An 18208-nucleotide genomic window follows, 5' to 3' on the forward strand; every position below is an offset into this window, starting at 1 on the left:
GTAGCTTTATATGACGGCTCCTTTGGGCGAATTATCAATTACTTTCGACTTGTCTGAATTGGAAATAATTGATTGAGTGCCTGTCCAGCAGAAGCTTGTAGTATTTTAGCTTTGAGATTTTCAGCATTCAGAGAGTTCAGTGCAGGTGGTGGCGGTGAGGGAGGTTGTGACCAGGGTGGACAAAAGGTAAAGTCCTTGCAAGATCCCGGCAGAGCGCTGTGGGTTTACTTTTAATGGGAGGAGGCCTGAGTGCAATAAGAAAGGCTTTGTGACTAAAGGCAAGAGGATCTAACGGCCATAAAATTACTACACACACACGAGAAGCTGAGGCTCAGAGTAGCTTGGCCTTGTTGAGCACACATTGAGTAAGTGTTTATGTTGTGCTGTGTTTTTAAGGTTGCTGGGCAGAAGCAAGGAGGATAAAGTGTTCATTCACAACTGTGCAGCTAAATTATATTGTATTGTAATTTCGTGTGCCAAGGGCTAAAATTCTGAATTGAATGTTATTTTACTTTGTTTAACTTGTTTTGTACATTTGTGTTTCAAACTGAGGGAAGATGGGACCATGCTTTTGTGAGTGTGTGTGCACCTTTTGCTGGATGGTGGAGTGTTTCTGCTCCATGTCTCTCTTCTCTTTGGCAGCATCCACCACCAGCTGGTCCAACTGCAAGAGACAGAACAACTGATTAGTCAAGCTCACCAAACCACCTGGTCGCACACATCTCATTCAGAAACAGCACACGGTAATTTTCAAGCTGTTATTCAGGGCAAAATATCCACTTATTAGATCACTTCTTTTGATTTATCTCACCATACAATTACAGAAAAAAAGATAAGAGAGTGGTGTGACAGCCACAAAATCTAATGCTGGGCCTTTTAAATCACGTTTCTCTTTCAGTTTGTGTAGTAAGCGTGTGTGCACCAGTGCTTCTTTATTTCCCTTTCCAATTTTGAGAGCAAAAATGATTCCAGTAAATAAACAACATTTCCACAGGTCACATCGAGACAAGACGCACTTTCTCCTCTAAATAAAATGGACTGCGCTACAGAGGTTTTGTCATGTGTGAAATTGGATGGGGGGATGATTGATTCTCCTCGTCTCCGGGAGTAACCATTGCGTGCAGAGAGGAAAACAAAGGCTCTTTTGAGCAGAGAGCAACAAATTTAAAAAAAAGGACTTCAATGAAGTGCTGGAGGTCAGAGGCTGATGCCGAAAAAGTGCCAGTTTGCCTTACAACAGTGAAATTCTGCTGTGGGCTTCTCTGTTGCCGCAATGTGACCTAAATCAGCATGTCTCCAGCCTCAAACACAAAAGGATCAGTATCTAATTATAGGTCAGTGATTGAGAGGGGAGGGGATGTAGAATTACACGTGAGTAAGGGCTGAGTATAGTTCAAAGTTTCAGTCAGCAAACTGTAGCTAGAGACTAGCTTTAGAGAGCGTCAGAGATTTATCTGCCAGGAACTGATTTCTTACTACAAACCCACAAATTACATATGATCAACCGGTTTCTCTTCACCACATTTCATTTGTAATGAAGGCAGTGTAGTTTGATAACAGGTTTGTCAAGAAACTAATGATGACTGTCACTGCACCGAGCTACGGCTCTAATGCAACATGACGCTGCAATTATTATCAGTCTTCTTGATCACTTTAAAATTGGTGTACACTGTATTACACCATAAACATTTGATGTAAGCTTCTGCTGAATGAGTGTTTGCAGAAACAGCAAAAATCAAAGAATCAGTGCAGAGGAGAGAAATCTGACTATATTTATTATACATTACTGTTAGCGGCGTTCATCACTTCCTTGTTAATGCCTGTGGTGGCTTTACAGGCACCAGTAGCCACAGCTTCAAGCTAGAGGGCAATTCATACTAATGGGTAACAGAGAAGCCACTGTACAAAATGATACAGAGGAGGGCGGAACCAACATTTTACTTCCTTTCTGATGGCGCAGAAAGTTTTCTATTGTATCTTTTAATAGCTCAAATTTCCAGTATATTAACATTGAGTTCATTAACATCGAAGTCACTGTGCTTTCTCTCACAAAATACATACGAACATTAACATGCTGGTATCTGATGTATTTAGAGAAGACAGCATTTGAGGAAGCTGGGTCTTTTGTTTTGTTTAGAGAGGAAATGGGTGGACGTTGCAGCAGCAGGTCGATAACATCAGATGGGAAATGTTTTCCCCTGCCGTACCATAACAACTAGTCCAATCCAGCCCAGTTCACGGCATCTATCTGCTTCTATCTGTGTCTGTAAAGGCAGGTTTGTGTTTGTGTGTGCAGCTCCCCCCCACATATTTTGTGACAGTGACTCACTTTACCTTTAACATCATATCTATCTTACTGTGCATCCCCCGACTGACGATGTCAGCAGAGACAATCATCTCAGTTGCTTCATTCTGCCCCTGCTTGTCACCAAAACCACACTGAAGCTATTTGGTCAATCTCGGCCTTCAGCTCAGATCTGTCTTGACATGTAACTATGGTGACAAGCTGCATGATTCATGGAAAAGACACAAAACATCCCTCTGAATGAATATATTCATTCAACACGTGTTCAATCCTGAGGCTCTGTGTCATGGAAAGATGAATTCAGCAGAATCTTATATTTAGAAGCAGTCTAGCTGTTTCCAGCAGGAAGGATGGAAAAAGTAGCATATCTAACACTAATCATAATCATAATACTGTCACGCAAATACACTTAATAAATACACTTAATAATGAAATAATGAAAGATATCTGAGCTTATCTTGGCCGATGGTGGGTTCACAAAACATCTGATAATATCTCTGTTTAGGTGACTTGCCATCAGCCCTGCTGTATGTAACTTTCTGCATCAGTTACAACTTCATACCAGTTCAATAACTCATTTTCAAACAACCACAGCAACAGTATTGTACAAGTCTCTGGTTTTCTGCATCTACTCAGTATAACCCATCTTCCTGTTTTTTACTGACCACCATTTTTTTTCCTCATTCATGTTCCTAGGGGTTGCTAGGCAATTTCAATATTCTTCTGTCTTCTGTTCCCAAGCAAGACCGACCACACTGGTGAGATTATTGTGCAAGACTACTTGACACCCCCATGCTCTATACAGTGCATCTTTTTTTACTCCAGGCCAGGGAGGCCAGGAAACCAGCTCTACTCGTCTAGCTCCCACTTCTATCATTTCCTCTCACCAACCCCAAATTACAGAGGTCCTCCTGCACTAAAGTTCAGCTGGGTGCCCTGCTTTAAAAAAGAAAAACAAAACAACAGTGTCTATATTCTTCAGAACCAAGTCAGGAAAAAAGCAGCACTTCATAGTTAAAAACAGAAAAGTATCACATCAAATGATGATCTTTTAGGTAAATTTATTTATAATCAATTATTTATCAGCTTATTGGTTGTAAAAGATCATCACTTTTTCTTTACTTTTGCCTTTTTTCCTGTTTTTCCTCATATCCCCACCCTCGATCACTTTCTTATTGGTCACAGACATCAAGTCATATTATCAGACCTGTTGACAGCTCCTCCACACCTCCCTGCACAGCCTCTCCACCTTCTTCAGCTTCATGATGGAGAAGAGAAAAGAAATAATCCACAATCTTCTTGTCGCTGCTCCCCACAGCTCGGCTTCTGATATTCCTCTCCTTTCAGTTTTTGACTGCTCCAAATTCAGTGCGACAGGCTTACAATCCACACAGCGCTGTTATACTCCGGCTCTTCATCAGGCTCGACACCAAACCTCTATCTCTCCTTCCCTCCCTCTTCAGGGTCTTTTTTTGCTTCTCCTCCTTTATCCCCCCTCACACAATCCTTGCTATTCTTTCATCCAGTCTTGAGTGTTGAAGCCGCAGGCTTACAGTCCATGCCTTTCCATCCTGCTTCAATCACTTTTTGTTTTGAGAAGATTACATTCTGCCCCTTATTGCTTCCTAAAATCTGCTTTTTGAAGTGGGTCCTGTCTTTCCTCCTCTCTGTTCCCAGCACTCTTTGCTTCTCTCTGTCAGTTTCTTGATAGTACCAATGCCAGATGGTTCCAACTTCAGAGCATGAGGGTTAGAAACCACACTCTTTTCTCCAATCCAATTTAGAGGAGAGAGATCTGGCTTCCAAAATGGTCTTTTTACTCTTCGTTGAATAAAAACAGAGTTTAGTTCCTTTTTGTCTTTTTTGTGTAAAGTATCAGAAAAACCAGTTTAGCTACACTCTGCTCCTTCTTGACTCCTCACTGTGTGGCTGAACTCCTTCCTCGGTCTTGCGCCCACTTTTAAAGAAATGCCATCGTCTCATTCAGCTCCACTACTGTTCCAGTGTAAGAGTCACCAGTTAATACTCCACAACTTTCAGTATCGCTCTCGTGTTTCTTTGCTGTGTTCGCTCAGCTGACTGTCAACGCTCTAAGTCTGACTGCGGGAAAAAACCTCTTCCAGCCCTCTAGCTGCTTTCTTCCTCATTCCTTCTCACTCTAACAGCAGGTCCTCTGTGATAATCATCTTTAAGTCACATTTGGCCAATCCTCTCGCTCAGAGGGAAGGCTCTGTTTATCAGAGGGGCCACACAGACACACACAGCTGAAACACTGGTTGACAAAAAGATAACAGCACACACACAGACAAGATATGAACATACACATGAGAGAGGTCGTCTAGAAGTGACGGCTGAAGGTCAAAGTACTGATGCGACTGTAAACCAAGGACCGCTTCTATATAATGTTAGGGAATGGCAAGAGGTTTTGTTTTAGTTTTCACCTGCAACAATTCTTCTAACAATACAGTATATGAGATCCCGTGCAGAAACGTTTACGTAATTAAAACAATATTGTCCTTGCCGACATAATAAAATGTTTTGAAGTGTTTACCAATGACAGTGCCCTGGTATGTAAACTCAGCTAGCAGTTATTCAGCTACTCCACTAAAAATAGCTTCATGTTTACTTGTATTGCATGAGTTTATACTGTATGTTCTGACAACATTGCAATTCCGCCCAGGGCCAGTGTAGTGTATGTTTTTACAATAAGTATTGAAATTAAAAGAAGGAAGTAACATAAATTTGAAGCCCTCTGAATTACTTTCCCAGTTAACAATTTTTTTGACTCTTGACAAACTGTGCAGCAGCTCTCTGAATCGTTCATCATGATTTAGTTTAACAGTGTGTACTAAGGAACAACTTCCATCACCGTCTTGTTGTTATATGCCTCAGACATCAAGTCAAGTTGCAGGGAAAATGGTCGCAATCTGCCCCTCTATTCCTGAGTTTTGGCCAGAAAACATTACAATGTCACTGACCTTTGACCTTTTGGATATAAAATGTTATTACTTCAAACTTGTATGCTATTAGGCATATGTGTGAAATTTTCCCATAATCAGTGTATGAATTCTTGAGCTACGGCCAAAAATGTGTTCTATGAGAACACAGTGACCTTTGACCTTAACCACCAAATTCTAATCAGTTAATCATTGAGTCCAAGTTAATGTTTGTGCCAAATTTGAAGAAATTCCCTGAAGGCATTCCTCAGATATTGCATTAACGAGAATGGGGCAGACGTACGAATGGATGGACGTATATACAGACAACCCATAAACATAATGCCTCTGGCAACGGCTGTCACTAGCGTGGAGGCGGTATAATTACATAATCCTGATGATGTAATACTAACTGTAATAACAAGTTATATTATGGATGCTACCCCACTTGCCTGACCCTTGTATGAGTCAGTAATCACAGAGCCACACAAGGTGTCAGTGCCCTTTATTTGTTGTTTCTGACACAGCCCACTATGCCTTTAGTCTGAATCTGAATCTTCAGTTTGACATGATACATTATGAGCGGGGATACAGCTATGCATGCATACAGCACACAGAATTTTGTCCATTTCTATGTGTGCATACTGGGATATCTGAGAGTTCAGTCAAATTTGAAGATTCGTATTCAGACCCAGGAAATAATGTCATTAAGATTCAAGTGCTGAGGCTTTAGGTTTAAGAGACTGGTATGTGTTCATGCTGTGGTCTGTACCTGTCCTCCAAGCTGTTTCATAAGAGGTTGTAGTTCACTGAAGAGGTCATATCCTTGGTGGAAGAACGTCAGGTGGGCATACATGAAGGACAGCATCTGCAGAGAGGACAGCAATTACTCAAAGAGCCAAAAAGACTGATGTATCTGATCTGTCACTTGATGAGGTAAAGAAGTATACGAACCGATTTCAGGATTTCTGATCTTCTCTTGGACTGTAGCACATTGATCTGTAATGAAAAAAAAAAAACTAAACAGTGAGAATGGGGGGGTACCTCTGATGCTGCTTGATCACACTCTGCAAGCTGAAAAGAAAAAAACTTATGTATAGATTTACAATAAAGACTATCTACAGTGACAATATCATGTCTGAGAGACAAATGCACAGATAGAAAGTGAGGAGAAGAAAAGGTGAAAGGAGGTAAAATTACTGCGAGATGAAACAAGCGTGAAATGAGATGTACTAAAGTTGAATAATGACACCATCACCCCAAGCAGCAATGGACAGTAGTCCTTGAAGCTGACACCAGGGGGAGCCCTACGTCTCATGTTTGACTGATGGATGCAGCTGTAGCCCTTCTCACCTAACCTATCTACATTGTCCCGCTGCAGTCATTGTCTCCCTCTTTCTGCCTGTGTGTGTGTGTGGCAGACTCTTCTCCTTCATTGCTTATGACCATAGTTCTGCCTGTGTGCCTTGGGAGGTTATCTTAGGTTACTATTGCAGAGTAGGAATAAGTTATGGCTGGTTGTAAATGCAGACCGATGCTGGTTGACTTTACCATGATAGACAGGAACTAATAACAGTAGCAGAGTCACTGACTGGGTGTGGTGAATGCATATGACTACTATGAAAAGCAGGGCAGCTTCTGAATGGATTTTATTACTCTGCCTCATGCTTATGGATTAACATGTGTCCATTGGTTTCCTTTTTTGTGTTTGGTGAAGCAAGGACAAAACACTATAATAAAAAATGAAAGCTCAAATCTTTGTTGTGGTCAGGAATATTTTTTTTGGCTACAAGCTGTAAGGCCCTTTTTCCCCTAGCCACACTAAACAACACTTCAGTTTATGCACAGATGTAACTCCCACTCAGGGAAGGAAGCTGACTTTTTCCATCTCCTAGCCACAGTGGCTGCTGCATCACAACTTTTACATGCCCCCTCCTTCTCTTGATCACAGTCAATTAGTAGTTTTGACTGGAGCAGCACCTCTTAACCATGGCTGTTTAACTGGCAAAGTGCAATATGGTGTCAACAAACACAACAGCCACAGGCAGAATTTATGAGCATTTGGTTGGTAATTGGTTGGTAAGTTGTGGTAATTCCACACTTGTAGGACTGTGAGGACAAAACATTTGGGCAAAATTAAGTCTTAAAATAATCCCCATTTAGGCGTGGGAAATTTCAAGTTTGGTAACTTACATACAACACCCTTTTAACTGTGCTTTTTGTGTTATGTGTGTATTCAAATTTTAGGCGCTGGTTTGTATGTCAGGAGAGATAACATATCGGTCAGGGTGGAGTCAGACAGCTGTGTTATCTGTTCCTCTACATCTGTTTTTTGTAGGCGTGATAATAGTTGATGAAACAAACCCTAAAGTTTAAAGTTAGGTATTTTATGATCTATGCTCTACGTGGCACAGCAGGGTAAAAGAGACATGCTCCATTCTTAAATGGTCATGCATGCAAGTCTGGCCTACAACCCCTCGTATATATTTTCCTCTCCCTCTACCATCTTGTATGTCACTGTAAACTATGCACTGTATAATTAAGCAAAAATGCCACAAAAACAATCTAGAAAGAACAAAAAAAATAAAAGCTAAAATCAGTCTCCAATGTTTCCTGCAAGCACAGCTGCAAAAGTTAGCTGCATTTTAAAAGTGCTGACTGCACTACCCAAATGTAAAACTTTAAAAGACACCCATTTAAATCAGCTGTGCTAGCTGCTAGGCTTATAGATTTCCTATAAGTACACCAACAGGCACGATAAAAAACTCAACTAATTTCTCACAGCCAGGCTTCACTTTATGAGACAGTGATTGTGTAGTGGGCCACTGGAGCAGACTGCCAAACCTATTTTGAAGCCTGCTTTTGGGTTTTCTTTTCACCATCTAATTTTGGAGCGAACTGTGCCCATGTGGTATTGTCTGTGCTTTGGAGAGAGATTCAATCACAGGGCTGGCAGCTGCCTCATAAGATAAGAAAGCATGAAGCATTCATCAGTGCCACTATGGCCAAGTGGAGAGACCAAGGGGCTCAGCTGATCTATTACATGATCTGATACATGAGCATGCACTACAAAAGGTCAGGGGACAAAAGGATGATGAACATATTTCAAAAGGACAATATTTGGTTTTGAAAGTTATTACCAATTTAACAGATTATTCAATCTCTAAAAACACAAATATGTTACAGTGTCTCATTAATGAAATGGTAAAATCCTGACTTTAATTTCTAATGAATTAAAAATAAATATTACTCTTATGTACTTCCTTCTCTTGCTTCCTTCCTCTGCTGCTTAATCTCAAATTACTTTACCTAAAAATAGGAATTCTAAAAAGAACTTCTTAAAAGCTTTAGTTAGAAATATAAGACTATAGCAGTGTAATACATTTGTAGACAGTGTTGTGTTTACTAATCTGTCTATGCATCTGAAGACAGTGTATGCCACTATGTACTAACCTGTCATTATTACTTTCTCAGGCTAAAATCAAAACTAATTCCACCTACTTTTACTACTACTAGTCCTGTTTACACTAAACCTAAAGCAGCTGCCACTGTCTGTGTCTTATTGAAGCTCCTGCTGTTATATTTTTGAGCTAAATCCACTGTGATGTGGTAAACTGGAACATCATAGGTGGATGAACTTGGGCATTTCACTTTGGATGTAACAGAATCAAACACAGCTGTGGTTCATTCTCTCTGTTTCAGTCTTTGCCACATCAGCATTTTTAACCTGACTCAGCATATTAAGTTCCATATCCAGATCCATTTTGTCTGTGGTGCAAAGAAATATCCTGTGTGACAGTGTGTAGCTCAGCTTTTTTTCAAGCTTCTGTGTTAAAAGCTGCATGTCAGCAATCTATTGCTATATATAGTCCCAATATAAAATTTATAGAGAATGTAATGTATTGTGTGATGGGCTGCAAGATGTGGACTAAAATGAGGCTCCACATTAAAGGAAATCCATGATGACTGCATGTACTGTAATGGTTTGGACACCGCTTCTCAATTTTGTAGCAAGGTCACTGATTCTGCGCAACAACCTGCCACTTACAGTTTAAATTTTATGAATGAATCACTCTACCTGTACACAGGGAGATAAAACAGTCTTGATAAAAATCAGGAAAAAAAATAATGATGATGATAAACTGATGCGTAGTTTATTATAAATGTATCTGTTATGCTTTTGGTTCACTGCTCATCTGCACAATCACCCTATAAGGCCAAGGCAATAAAATAATGTAGCGACACACATGGGGCCAAAAGGAAAACATGAAACAACACACACATTGGAAATGTAAAAACGTGTTGAGTGTGGGGAGACACCGAAAGATGAGGAAATTGTGGGGAAGATAAGTCACACGGGATCTGTGATTTGTCAGTGATTCAGATTTCTAACACAGGATAAGTGAGTTTCCTTGTAATTAAACACGTCATGTTTACTTTCAGTTTTAGTCACCAAAACATATTGTGTGTATCCTAGAAGTCTAACAAACATGGTGAATGTGTTTCCTTCCTCAGTGATGGTATTAAATTTATATACTAATAATTACTGATATTGATCAATATGATTAAAAAAAAACAAAACGCCATATCGTCCCAACCAACCTGTAGGACGTAGTCAAGGACGATGTGTCGGAAGCACTTGCGTGTGGCAGTGAGGATGTTGGTGGCCTCCTCCACCTCATGCTGCTTGTTGCGGGGTGCCTGGGCATTCTTGATGAGCGCCGCCTCCTTCTCCTCGCTCACTTTATCAAATTGCTTCTTGGCTTCTTTGAACTTACGTAAGTCACTGGCAAAGAGAAAAAGAGACATCAGTATTACACAATAGCATTTTTAATTATGTGGGAGGGTAAATGGGGAATGAAGGTCAGAAAAAAAAACAATTATTAAATCAATTTCTTGAGTAGGACATGAGAGTAAAGGTTTTATAAATCAAATTTGTTCGGTAACAGTTTCTTCTAATCCCACCCTATAGTAATGCCAAAAACACATACAGTGTAATGGAATTTGTTCATACTAAATAAGACATTTCACTTTGTTTTCCACAATCTTGTGAGGGGAAAGGTAAAATGTTAAAGGAAGCCAGTTTATCTCTGCAAACAAAGCAGCACAAGAAAGGTCAAAGGTGATTTCACAAATCTTGGTCAGCTGGAAGTCCAAGAGGGTTAAAAAAAATAAAATAAAATATTCTGTGAAACTACTAGACCCGGTTCTTGTGAATGCAAAAAGCTGCTGTGTATGTACAAGTGTCTTTTGAGGAGGAGGACAAAATACGAGTCGTCAAGCTGTGTGTCCCACATTAGTTCTTTGTTGTGTTTTTGCCTACGTGGGATTAAGTCACATCTGAGTGCTGCAAGGTAGCGAATAATTGTGAGAGGAATATGGGCACTGCTGCTGCTGCTGCTGCTGCTGATGTGGGTGTTTAGCCCTGCTATGCCAAGGGCAGAAAACTGCTAATCCTCATAATGAAATAAACCAGAAACCTCCGCTGCTTCCTGCACTTATACAAGCAGTCTGGAATTCAGTGCTGTATTAGGAGGAGAAATGAGGTCTACAGTAGATATGAATAGAAAATATTATAGGTAGTAATATAATTTTGTGATTACATGCCCTGTCCAGATCCTCTGCACATCAGATAAGAGACATCCCTCGAGCTTCTTCTTCATATTCATAATTTCAAGAGAAGGCTGTCTCTATTGCACAATCCTGCCAACATGGATTTAAAGTGCAGGTATATTATGTTCCCTTCAAATCTGTCCAGTGCTCTTCGTCTTAAGTTGATTTACCGGCATGAGCTAAATCCCAAAATGTGAATGAGCTGTGATTCTTTCAGATGATGCAAAGCAGTCAATTTAGGTCATTTTTCAAAGGCTCCCAGTGCTGAGAGAAATAACCAGCTTTATTCATCGTGTTTAATTAATACTCACTCTTTGACAAATGTTTGAAGTTGGGTCTTGATTGATCTCTGGGCCTGATCGAATAATATCTGTGGAGAAAGACAAGTGTAAATGCTCCTTCCTGTTTTGGAAAGAAAGCGTCTCTCTGGATATCTGAATAATTCAAGCATTAAACATCTTAAGGCACTTCTCTAAGAAAGCAGCAAAAAGCTGGTAAATGTATTCACTTTCTAGACCACACAATGTTTAGCAAGTCAGCATTCAGCGACTCTGCTTAGGAGGATTTTTGTTAACATCACAGGCTGCAATTAAGCGGCTAAATTTACACAAACAAGCTGACTTTGTAAACTCCCCTCATAAAGGCATAAACACGAGAAATGACGTGATTCGTTTACTCTTGGTCGTGAGTCACATCCTCATTAACCTGCATGCTTCCTTAAAATTGAGCTACCGAGCAAAAGCGCAAAAAAAAAAGCAAAAAAAAAAAAAAAAAAACCATAGCTCCTTCTCTAAATAGGGCTTCATTGAGACAATATGAGCAGTGAGGCTGTGAGAAGCGACCGGTGACAAACAGATTGAGCACTGTCTTTGAGTGGATCATGTGCTGAAAGATTGCTGAGTGGCAAAAACCTATCTGACAGTCAGCTGACGTGACCGCAGTCTCCGCTGTTGAGTCACACTGTCGCAGGCACTGTGGCTTCTTGAGGCTTTTAGGGGACTAGTCAGGGGAGCTATTCATTTTATTAAAATGCAAAATAAATCTTTATATTTAAGAATTAAATTTGGCATTTTGCTACTAAAAATTACTTCAAACTAGGTGCTGATTCATTTTTTGTAAATTTACCAGAATAAAAATGCATTTAACCTATTTTTTATTGATCCACTAAAGCAGTAATAATATCAAGCAAGGATTTCAAGAACAGGTCTCTTTAACATGTCATAGGCCATGTAATTAATAACAATGATGACTCTATCCAACATAGGTGTGGCAGCAACAGGTACCTTGTGTTGAGCGCTTTGGGACACTTCAGTGCTTAATACTTATCACTTACTGCACATCCTTCATGAATAAAGTCTATTTCACTGGTTGACTGTTTATCGTTTCCAGTCAAGTTGTTTAAGTTCATGATCTAAACAAATAATTTTAGGGTTGAATAGGCAGAGCAAGAGTTATGACAACAGCACAACAGAGCCTGTAAAGGTTTGACTCCCGGTTGCAGCGCCTCCGGCTTTAGCTGTTTATTTTAACAAACATGTCACAGATAGTGTGACGCTGGCTGGAAACTCGCTCTGAACATGTTACACAGAGCTAATAGAAAGAAGACGTGACAAGGGAGATCAAGAGAAGAACTTTCAGTGCGGAGCAAGAGCCTCCAGCTCACGTCTTAATGAGGGAACAAACAGAGCAAAGTTGTGTCTTCATTTTTAAACGTCAGTGTCATGCGTACCAGAGACAACTGACAACTGAGGAGACTAATGGGGATTCTGGGAAAGAGCAGCCACATAATTAGATCTGTCTGACAGGGCTCCTCTGAGAGTTTATTGGGGGACAAGAGAGGATAAAACAAGGGATAAGGTATCATGTTTATTCATTGTCTGAGATGTAATGGCTGGAAGCGGCATGCATTAAAAAAACCAAGCAATAAAACAGCCAACAGAATACCTATATTAGTCTGACTGAAGCCCTGGAATGATTTGTCTTGTATTCCGGCTGTCTCCACAGTGACAACCACATCGTAAATAGTTAACCATAACCATGTTTAGTTTGGTGACACATGATTTATCTAAACAGATAAACACTGAAACATGGGAGGCAGGGAATAGATTTTACGAGACAGGAAACCCCTCTCTCTATACCACTGACTTTACATGCTCGGAGAAGTAACTTTGTTTTTTTTTTTTCCTTCTTCTTAAGTGACGAAAAATCCCAGAGTTATGTTGACATTTAAATCATGGTTACGGAAAGAATTGTGGGGGTTTTCTGCATCTGACCCAAAGGACTTTCTTTTAACCACTTTTTATGGAGGCCAGTGTTTGCTGTACTGGCAGACACATTTTCAGCAAAACCCTAATTCACATGTTTACAGTAATATGAAATCCCACCTGGAAGCTGCTTATTACAGCCAAGTTCTTCTACTTCAGAATTGCCCTATAAAAACAGCTTAAGGTTAAATGTATTGCTAATCCTTTATAAAGCAGGTTCTCGGGCACTGTCTCCTTCTCTTTCTCAAACCAGTGGCCCTCCTTTCACAGTCTTGTAGTCTACTGCCGTCCTTCCCAGCAGTAAATAAAACCCTGACAGCTAAAAAGCTGTTCCAGACTGCTGGCCCAGCTGAGTTTTGTCATCACCCAGCTGTCAAGGAGGGGAAAGAATATAATGACAATACATCCGGTTTCACATGGCAGTGATAGCATACCGTGTGATAGTTGATCATCTCCTGCAGGCTCTCAGCAAACTTTGTGAGGCTGGACTGTGGAGAGAAGAGACAGACAGCCATGAAGACAGGCAGAGATGTATTCTTACCCATGACAGATAAACTATAACAATAACAGAAATAACTGCACAAGGTAAACAATAAAAAGTAGGTCTGTAACAAGGCTGCATAAATGATAAAGGGGATGAAATGCACATTTCTGCCCAACGCTACACCACAGACACACCTGCACAGACACAAACTCTTCTGTCAGACAGGTATGGCTACATGAAAACCATGGCCTTTTTAGAGACACAATAGTACATGGGAAAGAATTCTTTTGGCTAAGTCGCTCTCTCCAAATACATGCAGTGGCTGAAGTTCAAACCCAAGGGAGAGGCAGTGAACAGAGCAGACAAAAGACAGAGAGGAAGTGCTAGCCTTGCCATGTAAAATTCATGTGAGAAAACAAAACAAAACAAAACATCTGACCTCAGCTAGACCCAGTGGACAGCACAGGATTTTAGTAGCACTCAATAAAAAAAAAAAAAAAAATTCAGATCTAATCTGGTAATGTCATCAGGGATGAAAACACATTACTCAAGAGACAAAACAAGGTAGCGCATGTAAACAGAAGAAGTACAAGCCTCTCCACATCTGGGAACTAGAAAGAAGTTAGTTAATTGCTGTTTTTTTATTTTATTAAAATCATATTAAATATTTCAGTTTCATAAAATGTCAAAAGAGACCTGCCCCCGCACATGCAAAAAAAAAAAAGAAGAAGAAAAAAAAACGAGCAACAATAAAATGCTGGTGACTTTCTATGTTTGAGATCAAAGCTTGTTTGTCTGTTTACCTCGATGACCTCATCTCTGGTGGACTGTTGGGCTAGCTCCCGGATCCCATTAACAAACTGCTTGTTGGCTGCATTGTAGGCTTTTCCAGCATCAATCATCCCAATGCACAACTTCACCAACTAGACAGAAAAAGACAAAGAGCCAAATAGTTAGGGGGGTGGGCAAAAAAGAGAGGAATGTAGAAATGTAGTAATAGACAGAAGCAGGGGGAAGATGATAACACTTGAGAGAGGAGAAACTAGAAACAGTGCTCGTCGTGTCTTCGGGGCATTCATTCTTAATCTTAAAAACACTCAAAGTTTGCTGCTACAAATAGATTCAGGAGCCACAGTCGTCGGTGGATCTGATGCTTAGTCAGTTTCTTGGTAATTAACAACATGCATCTCTTTCCCTTCTGACTCATTGGGGGCAACGATAATTCCAGGTTACGTAAACTCACAACAAACTCTGGCCGTTCTCCCTCCACTCCCACACAGGAGATGACACAGCCACAATGTGCTTCTGCAGCCAAGGCAGCCTGATCACTCAGCTAAAAATGCTAATTTTAAGCAATTTCTTGAACAGATGAGTATGGGATCAATATTTGATTAATAAATAAAAACCGCAAAATACAAAGGAAATATTTCAGGAAAGCATATTTAAACAACTGGCACTGAGTGTTTTATAGCAAAACTCAAGTAAGTCAGAGATTTGAATCAGAAAGGAAATAAAACTCAAACAATTTGAGTGACATATTAAACTTTCATATTTCAAGAACAAAGTAACATTTAAAAAGTAAAACTTTAAAAGTGACCCTTCAGGCAAACATACTGTGTATGAGCAAGTCTTACAAGACAAGGTGGACGATGACCCTTTATCTTGCACGTTTACACCCATGCACCATCATATTCTGCATTTCCTCTGTGATCTCATTTGCATAAAATGCTTTTATTTTTTTTACCGCCACACTTTGTCATCACACCCATTCTGTTGTCAGCACATCACATTCATTTGCATGTTAGTACAGCATACAGCAAGCAAGCTTTTTGGTTTAGACTACACAAGTCAGGACTTAGAAGTTATTAATTTACATTACTTCTCTCCACTGCAACAATATTCTAATGAATGCAGATTTATTTATAGTTTAATATTTCAACGTGTTGTTGATATTTCTATCAGTTTGTTTGTTTGTTTGTTTGTTTGAAGTTCAGAAATTCAGACTTTCACAATAAAAGGAACCATGAATACCAGGCGAGGAATGCTTTCGTTTCAAGGAAATTGAACCATAATGAAATCAAATCTGTCCTCAGTCGAACCTGTAAGAACATCTGAACCATCAGTCATAACACACTACACAATCATTGTTACGGGCTCCAGTCTGTTTACACACCATGTTAAATAAAGGTAAATGTAGCCTTTGTAGTAGCAGATTTAACATTGGCACAGTTATGTGTGTTTACTTTTGATTCAACATGGCTGTGTGGGAACATGTGTGCGGCAGGTAGGTGGCTCAAAGACGTTGTTGACCTCTAGTCTCCCTTTTTTCTCTACTCCACTTATCAACATGTATACAGCCCCACACACACACATACATACACACACAAAGTTACGGCTAATACTCATTCGCACAAACACACCCACTCAGCAGCAGATCCTTCTTCTCCGGAGCAAGAGGGGAAATGAGGCCCGGGGCTGAGTCACAGAAGGGTGGGACTCTGTAAGACTGTAAGTCCAGGAACAATGAACTGTGATCCTCCAAGCTCAAGGCCTCGTCCACAGTTAGTGAACATGCAGCAGGGATCCATTGTTAGGTTGGTTTGGTTTGGGTTATTACTTTGGTCAAGTCAATTTGAGCAGAGTGAGTGAAATGAACTGTGATGCAGCACACTGTGAGTGGGAACATAATCTGAACCAGCTACAGGAAATAACCCCCAAAAGGCAAAAATTTATTGGAGTTAAAAAACAGGGGTTCCCGTGTGAAAGTTAGCTCTACTGAGAAAGTCAAGCCTAACAACAACAAAAAACAAAAAGCCAAAACACACTCTGGACTTGAGTTCATATTCAGCATATCACACTAAGATACAGGAAACTATTAAAAAAAAGACAGCAATAAAAGATCAGCTTTAATTTACTGCAACATACAAGAACTAGAACCTGTCTAACCTTGTTTTTCCATCATAGTTTCAACCAAAAAACACATAGGTTAAAGTATTATGGAACAGAAAATGCTCCATAGGCTGGTCACGTGCAGGCCAGATCACAACTGTCACCACTGTTAAGATTTTGATCAACAAACTATGATTGTTAGAGTAAAAAAATGATTGCAGGCTTCTTAGCGACAAATGTGTTAATTAAACAGGCACAGGTGAACCAACCTCTTGCCAGCAGTTTGTATTCATTTCCCACTATGCTGGCAATAGATACAGTAGATTTGTGATCTGCTCAAATTTCGTAATTACTGGTACATCTGCAACACTGTGGTGAGTCAAGATTTTTAGGGATAATAGAAGTAAATTGTCCAACTACAGTAAAGACTACAGTGTAATGGATGTTTCCTCATTTACTTGTGAAACACATACACACCCATATATTTCATCATAGTGCGAGCCAGATGCACGGTGCCTATATTAAGGTCTTAACCTATGGGCATCTGGGGGAGAGGGCCAGAGAAAAAAACCTGCAACTTTCCACTCACAGGACGACCTCTGTAGCTGCCAGTTCACACAGTTAGAACAAATGAACAATTAACGACCAGTGTTTTTCATGGGTGGTACTCACTTTGTCGAGTTTGGATTCCAACTCGCACACATCCCCCTCCACTTCCTCTATGGTGGCTCTGTGGGGACAGAACAAAAAAAACGATTGAATTCAAGTGTAACCATGACTCAGTATTATCAGCTTCACCGATGTTGAGAGGCATTCATATGCTACATGAGATAAAAGACACACTGGGAGGGGAATCATTATATAGAGAGCATGCACTTCCTCTGTGCCGATATGGTTTACCACCTTTGCCACATTATCACCATTTTCCCTTTTACCATCTGTCCTGTGTCGGCCACATACAGACTAATGAGAAAGTTGTAAAATAAAACTAAATATATCTGCCTACTTTATGTTACACTCCCTTCACTAGTTAAGACAATTACTACTTTGACTTTAAAGTAGAAGGGAAGCAATAAGCAGCACATGCATTTATAGTATAAGAGCAGCATAATTATCACTGATATTATGTTTTTGATTTTTTTGATCATGCTCTATGATTATGGGACACATATTTGCCCAACTGTTCCATCTTATATCAACATCTTGACCATTTTTAAATACCGGAGATGCTTCAGGTTAAATGTAATAATTCAGCTTCACCAGCATGCCCATATTCTACAATTACAGCCTCTGAAAACTACAATTGTAACACATGATAGCATATACTTGTGAAGTACTGACACAAGCGACATTCAGACACACACTCCATTAGAGACAGCCAAACTGAGAGCTGCCATTTTGGGTAATGCCGCAGGGCTGGAGTCAGGTTTGGCACAGTGCCCTTTAAAACGTGACGAAGCACAGCTTGGTTCTCCACAGGATCAACAGCCTACGAGCTTCATATCGCCACGACGGGGGAAGAAGAGACTCAAAGGCCTCATCCCAGCTCAGGCTTGGTCTTCAATAAATTACATACAATTACTGTGGCCTTACTTCAATCTAGGAGAGGTAGATACTGTATGTGGCTGATGAAAATCTTTCTAATGCAGTAAACTGCAACCACCATTAATAATGTTATATGTAAGTGTTTCTTTATTTTACACTGCACTAAGACATA

At 40.1% G+C, this 18208-nt stretch overlaps 1 protein-coding gene across 2 annotated transcripts in view; it reads right to left on the reverse strand.

The window, feature by feature from the left end:
* LOC108881244 (arf-GAP with coiled-coil, ANK repeat and PH domain-containing protein 2) overlaps nucleotides 1-18208 on the reverse strand; it is a 52079-nt gene that overhangs the window by 20748 nt on the left and 13123 nt on the right. For both annotated transcript variants that reach the window (XM_051077327.1, XM_018673111.2), the window contains exons 2-9: nucleotides 17164-17221; nucleotides 14406-14525; nucleotides 13553-13606; nucleotides 11166-11224; nucleotides 9844-10027; nucleotides 6196-6240; nucleotides 6014-6109; nucleotides 590-664 (exon numbers count right to left, since the gene is read on the reverse strand). In XM_051077327.1, the coding sequence (XP_050933284.1) occupies nucleotides 590-664; nucleotides 6014-6109; nucleotides 6196-6240; nucleotides 9844-10027; nucleotides 11166-11224; nucleotides 13553-13606; nucleotides 14406-14525; nucleotides 17164-17221 (691 nt within the window). The remainder of the gene's footprint in view (nucleotides 1-589; nucleotides 665-6013; nucleotides 6110-6195; nucleotides 6241-9843; nucleotides 10028-11165; nucleotides 11225-13552; nucleotides 13607-14405; nucleotides 14526-17163; nucleotides 17222-18208) is intronic.

The sequence above is a fragment of the Lates calcarifer genome, linkage group LG17 (genome assembly GCF_001640805.2).
Source record: "Lates calcarifer isolate ASB-BC8 linkage group LG17, TLL_Latcal_v3, whole genome shotgun sequence".
Taxonomy (NCBI): Eukaryota; Metazoa; Chordata; class Actinopteri; family Centropomidae; genus Lates; species Lates calcarifer.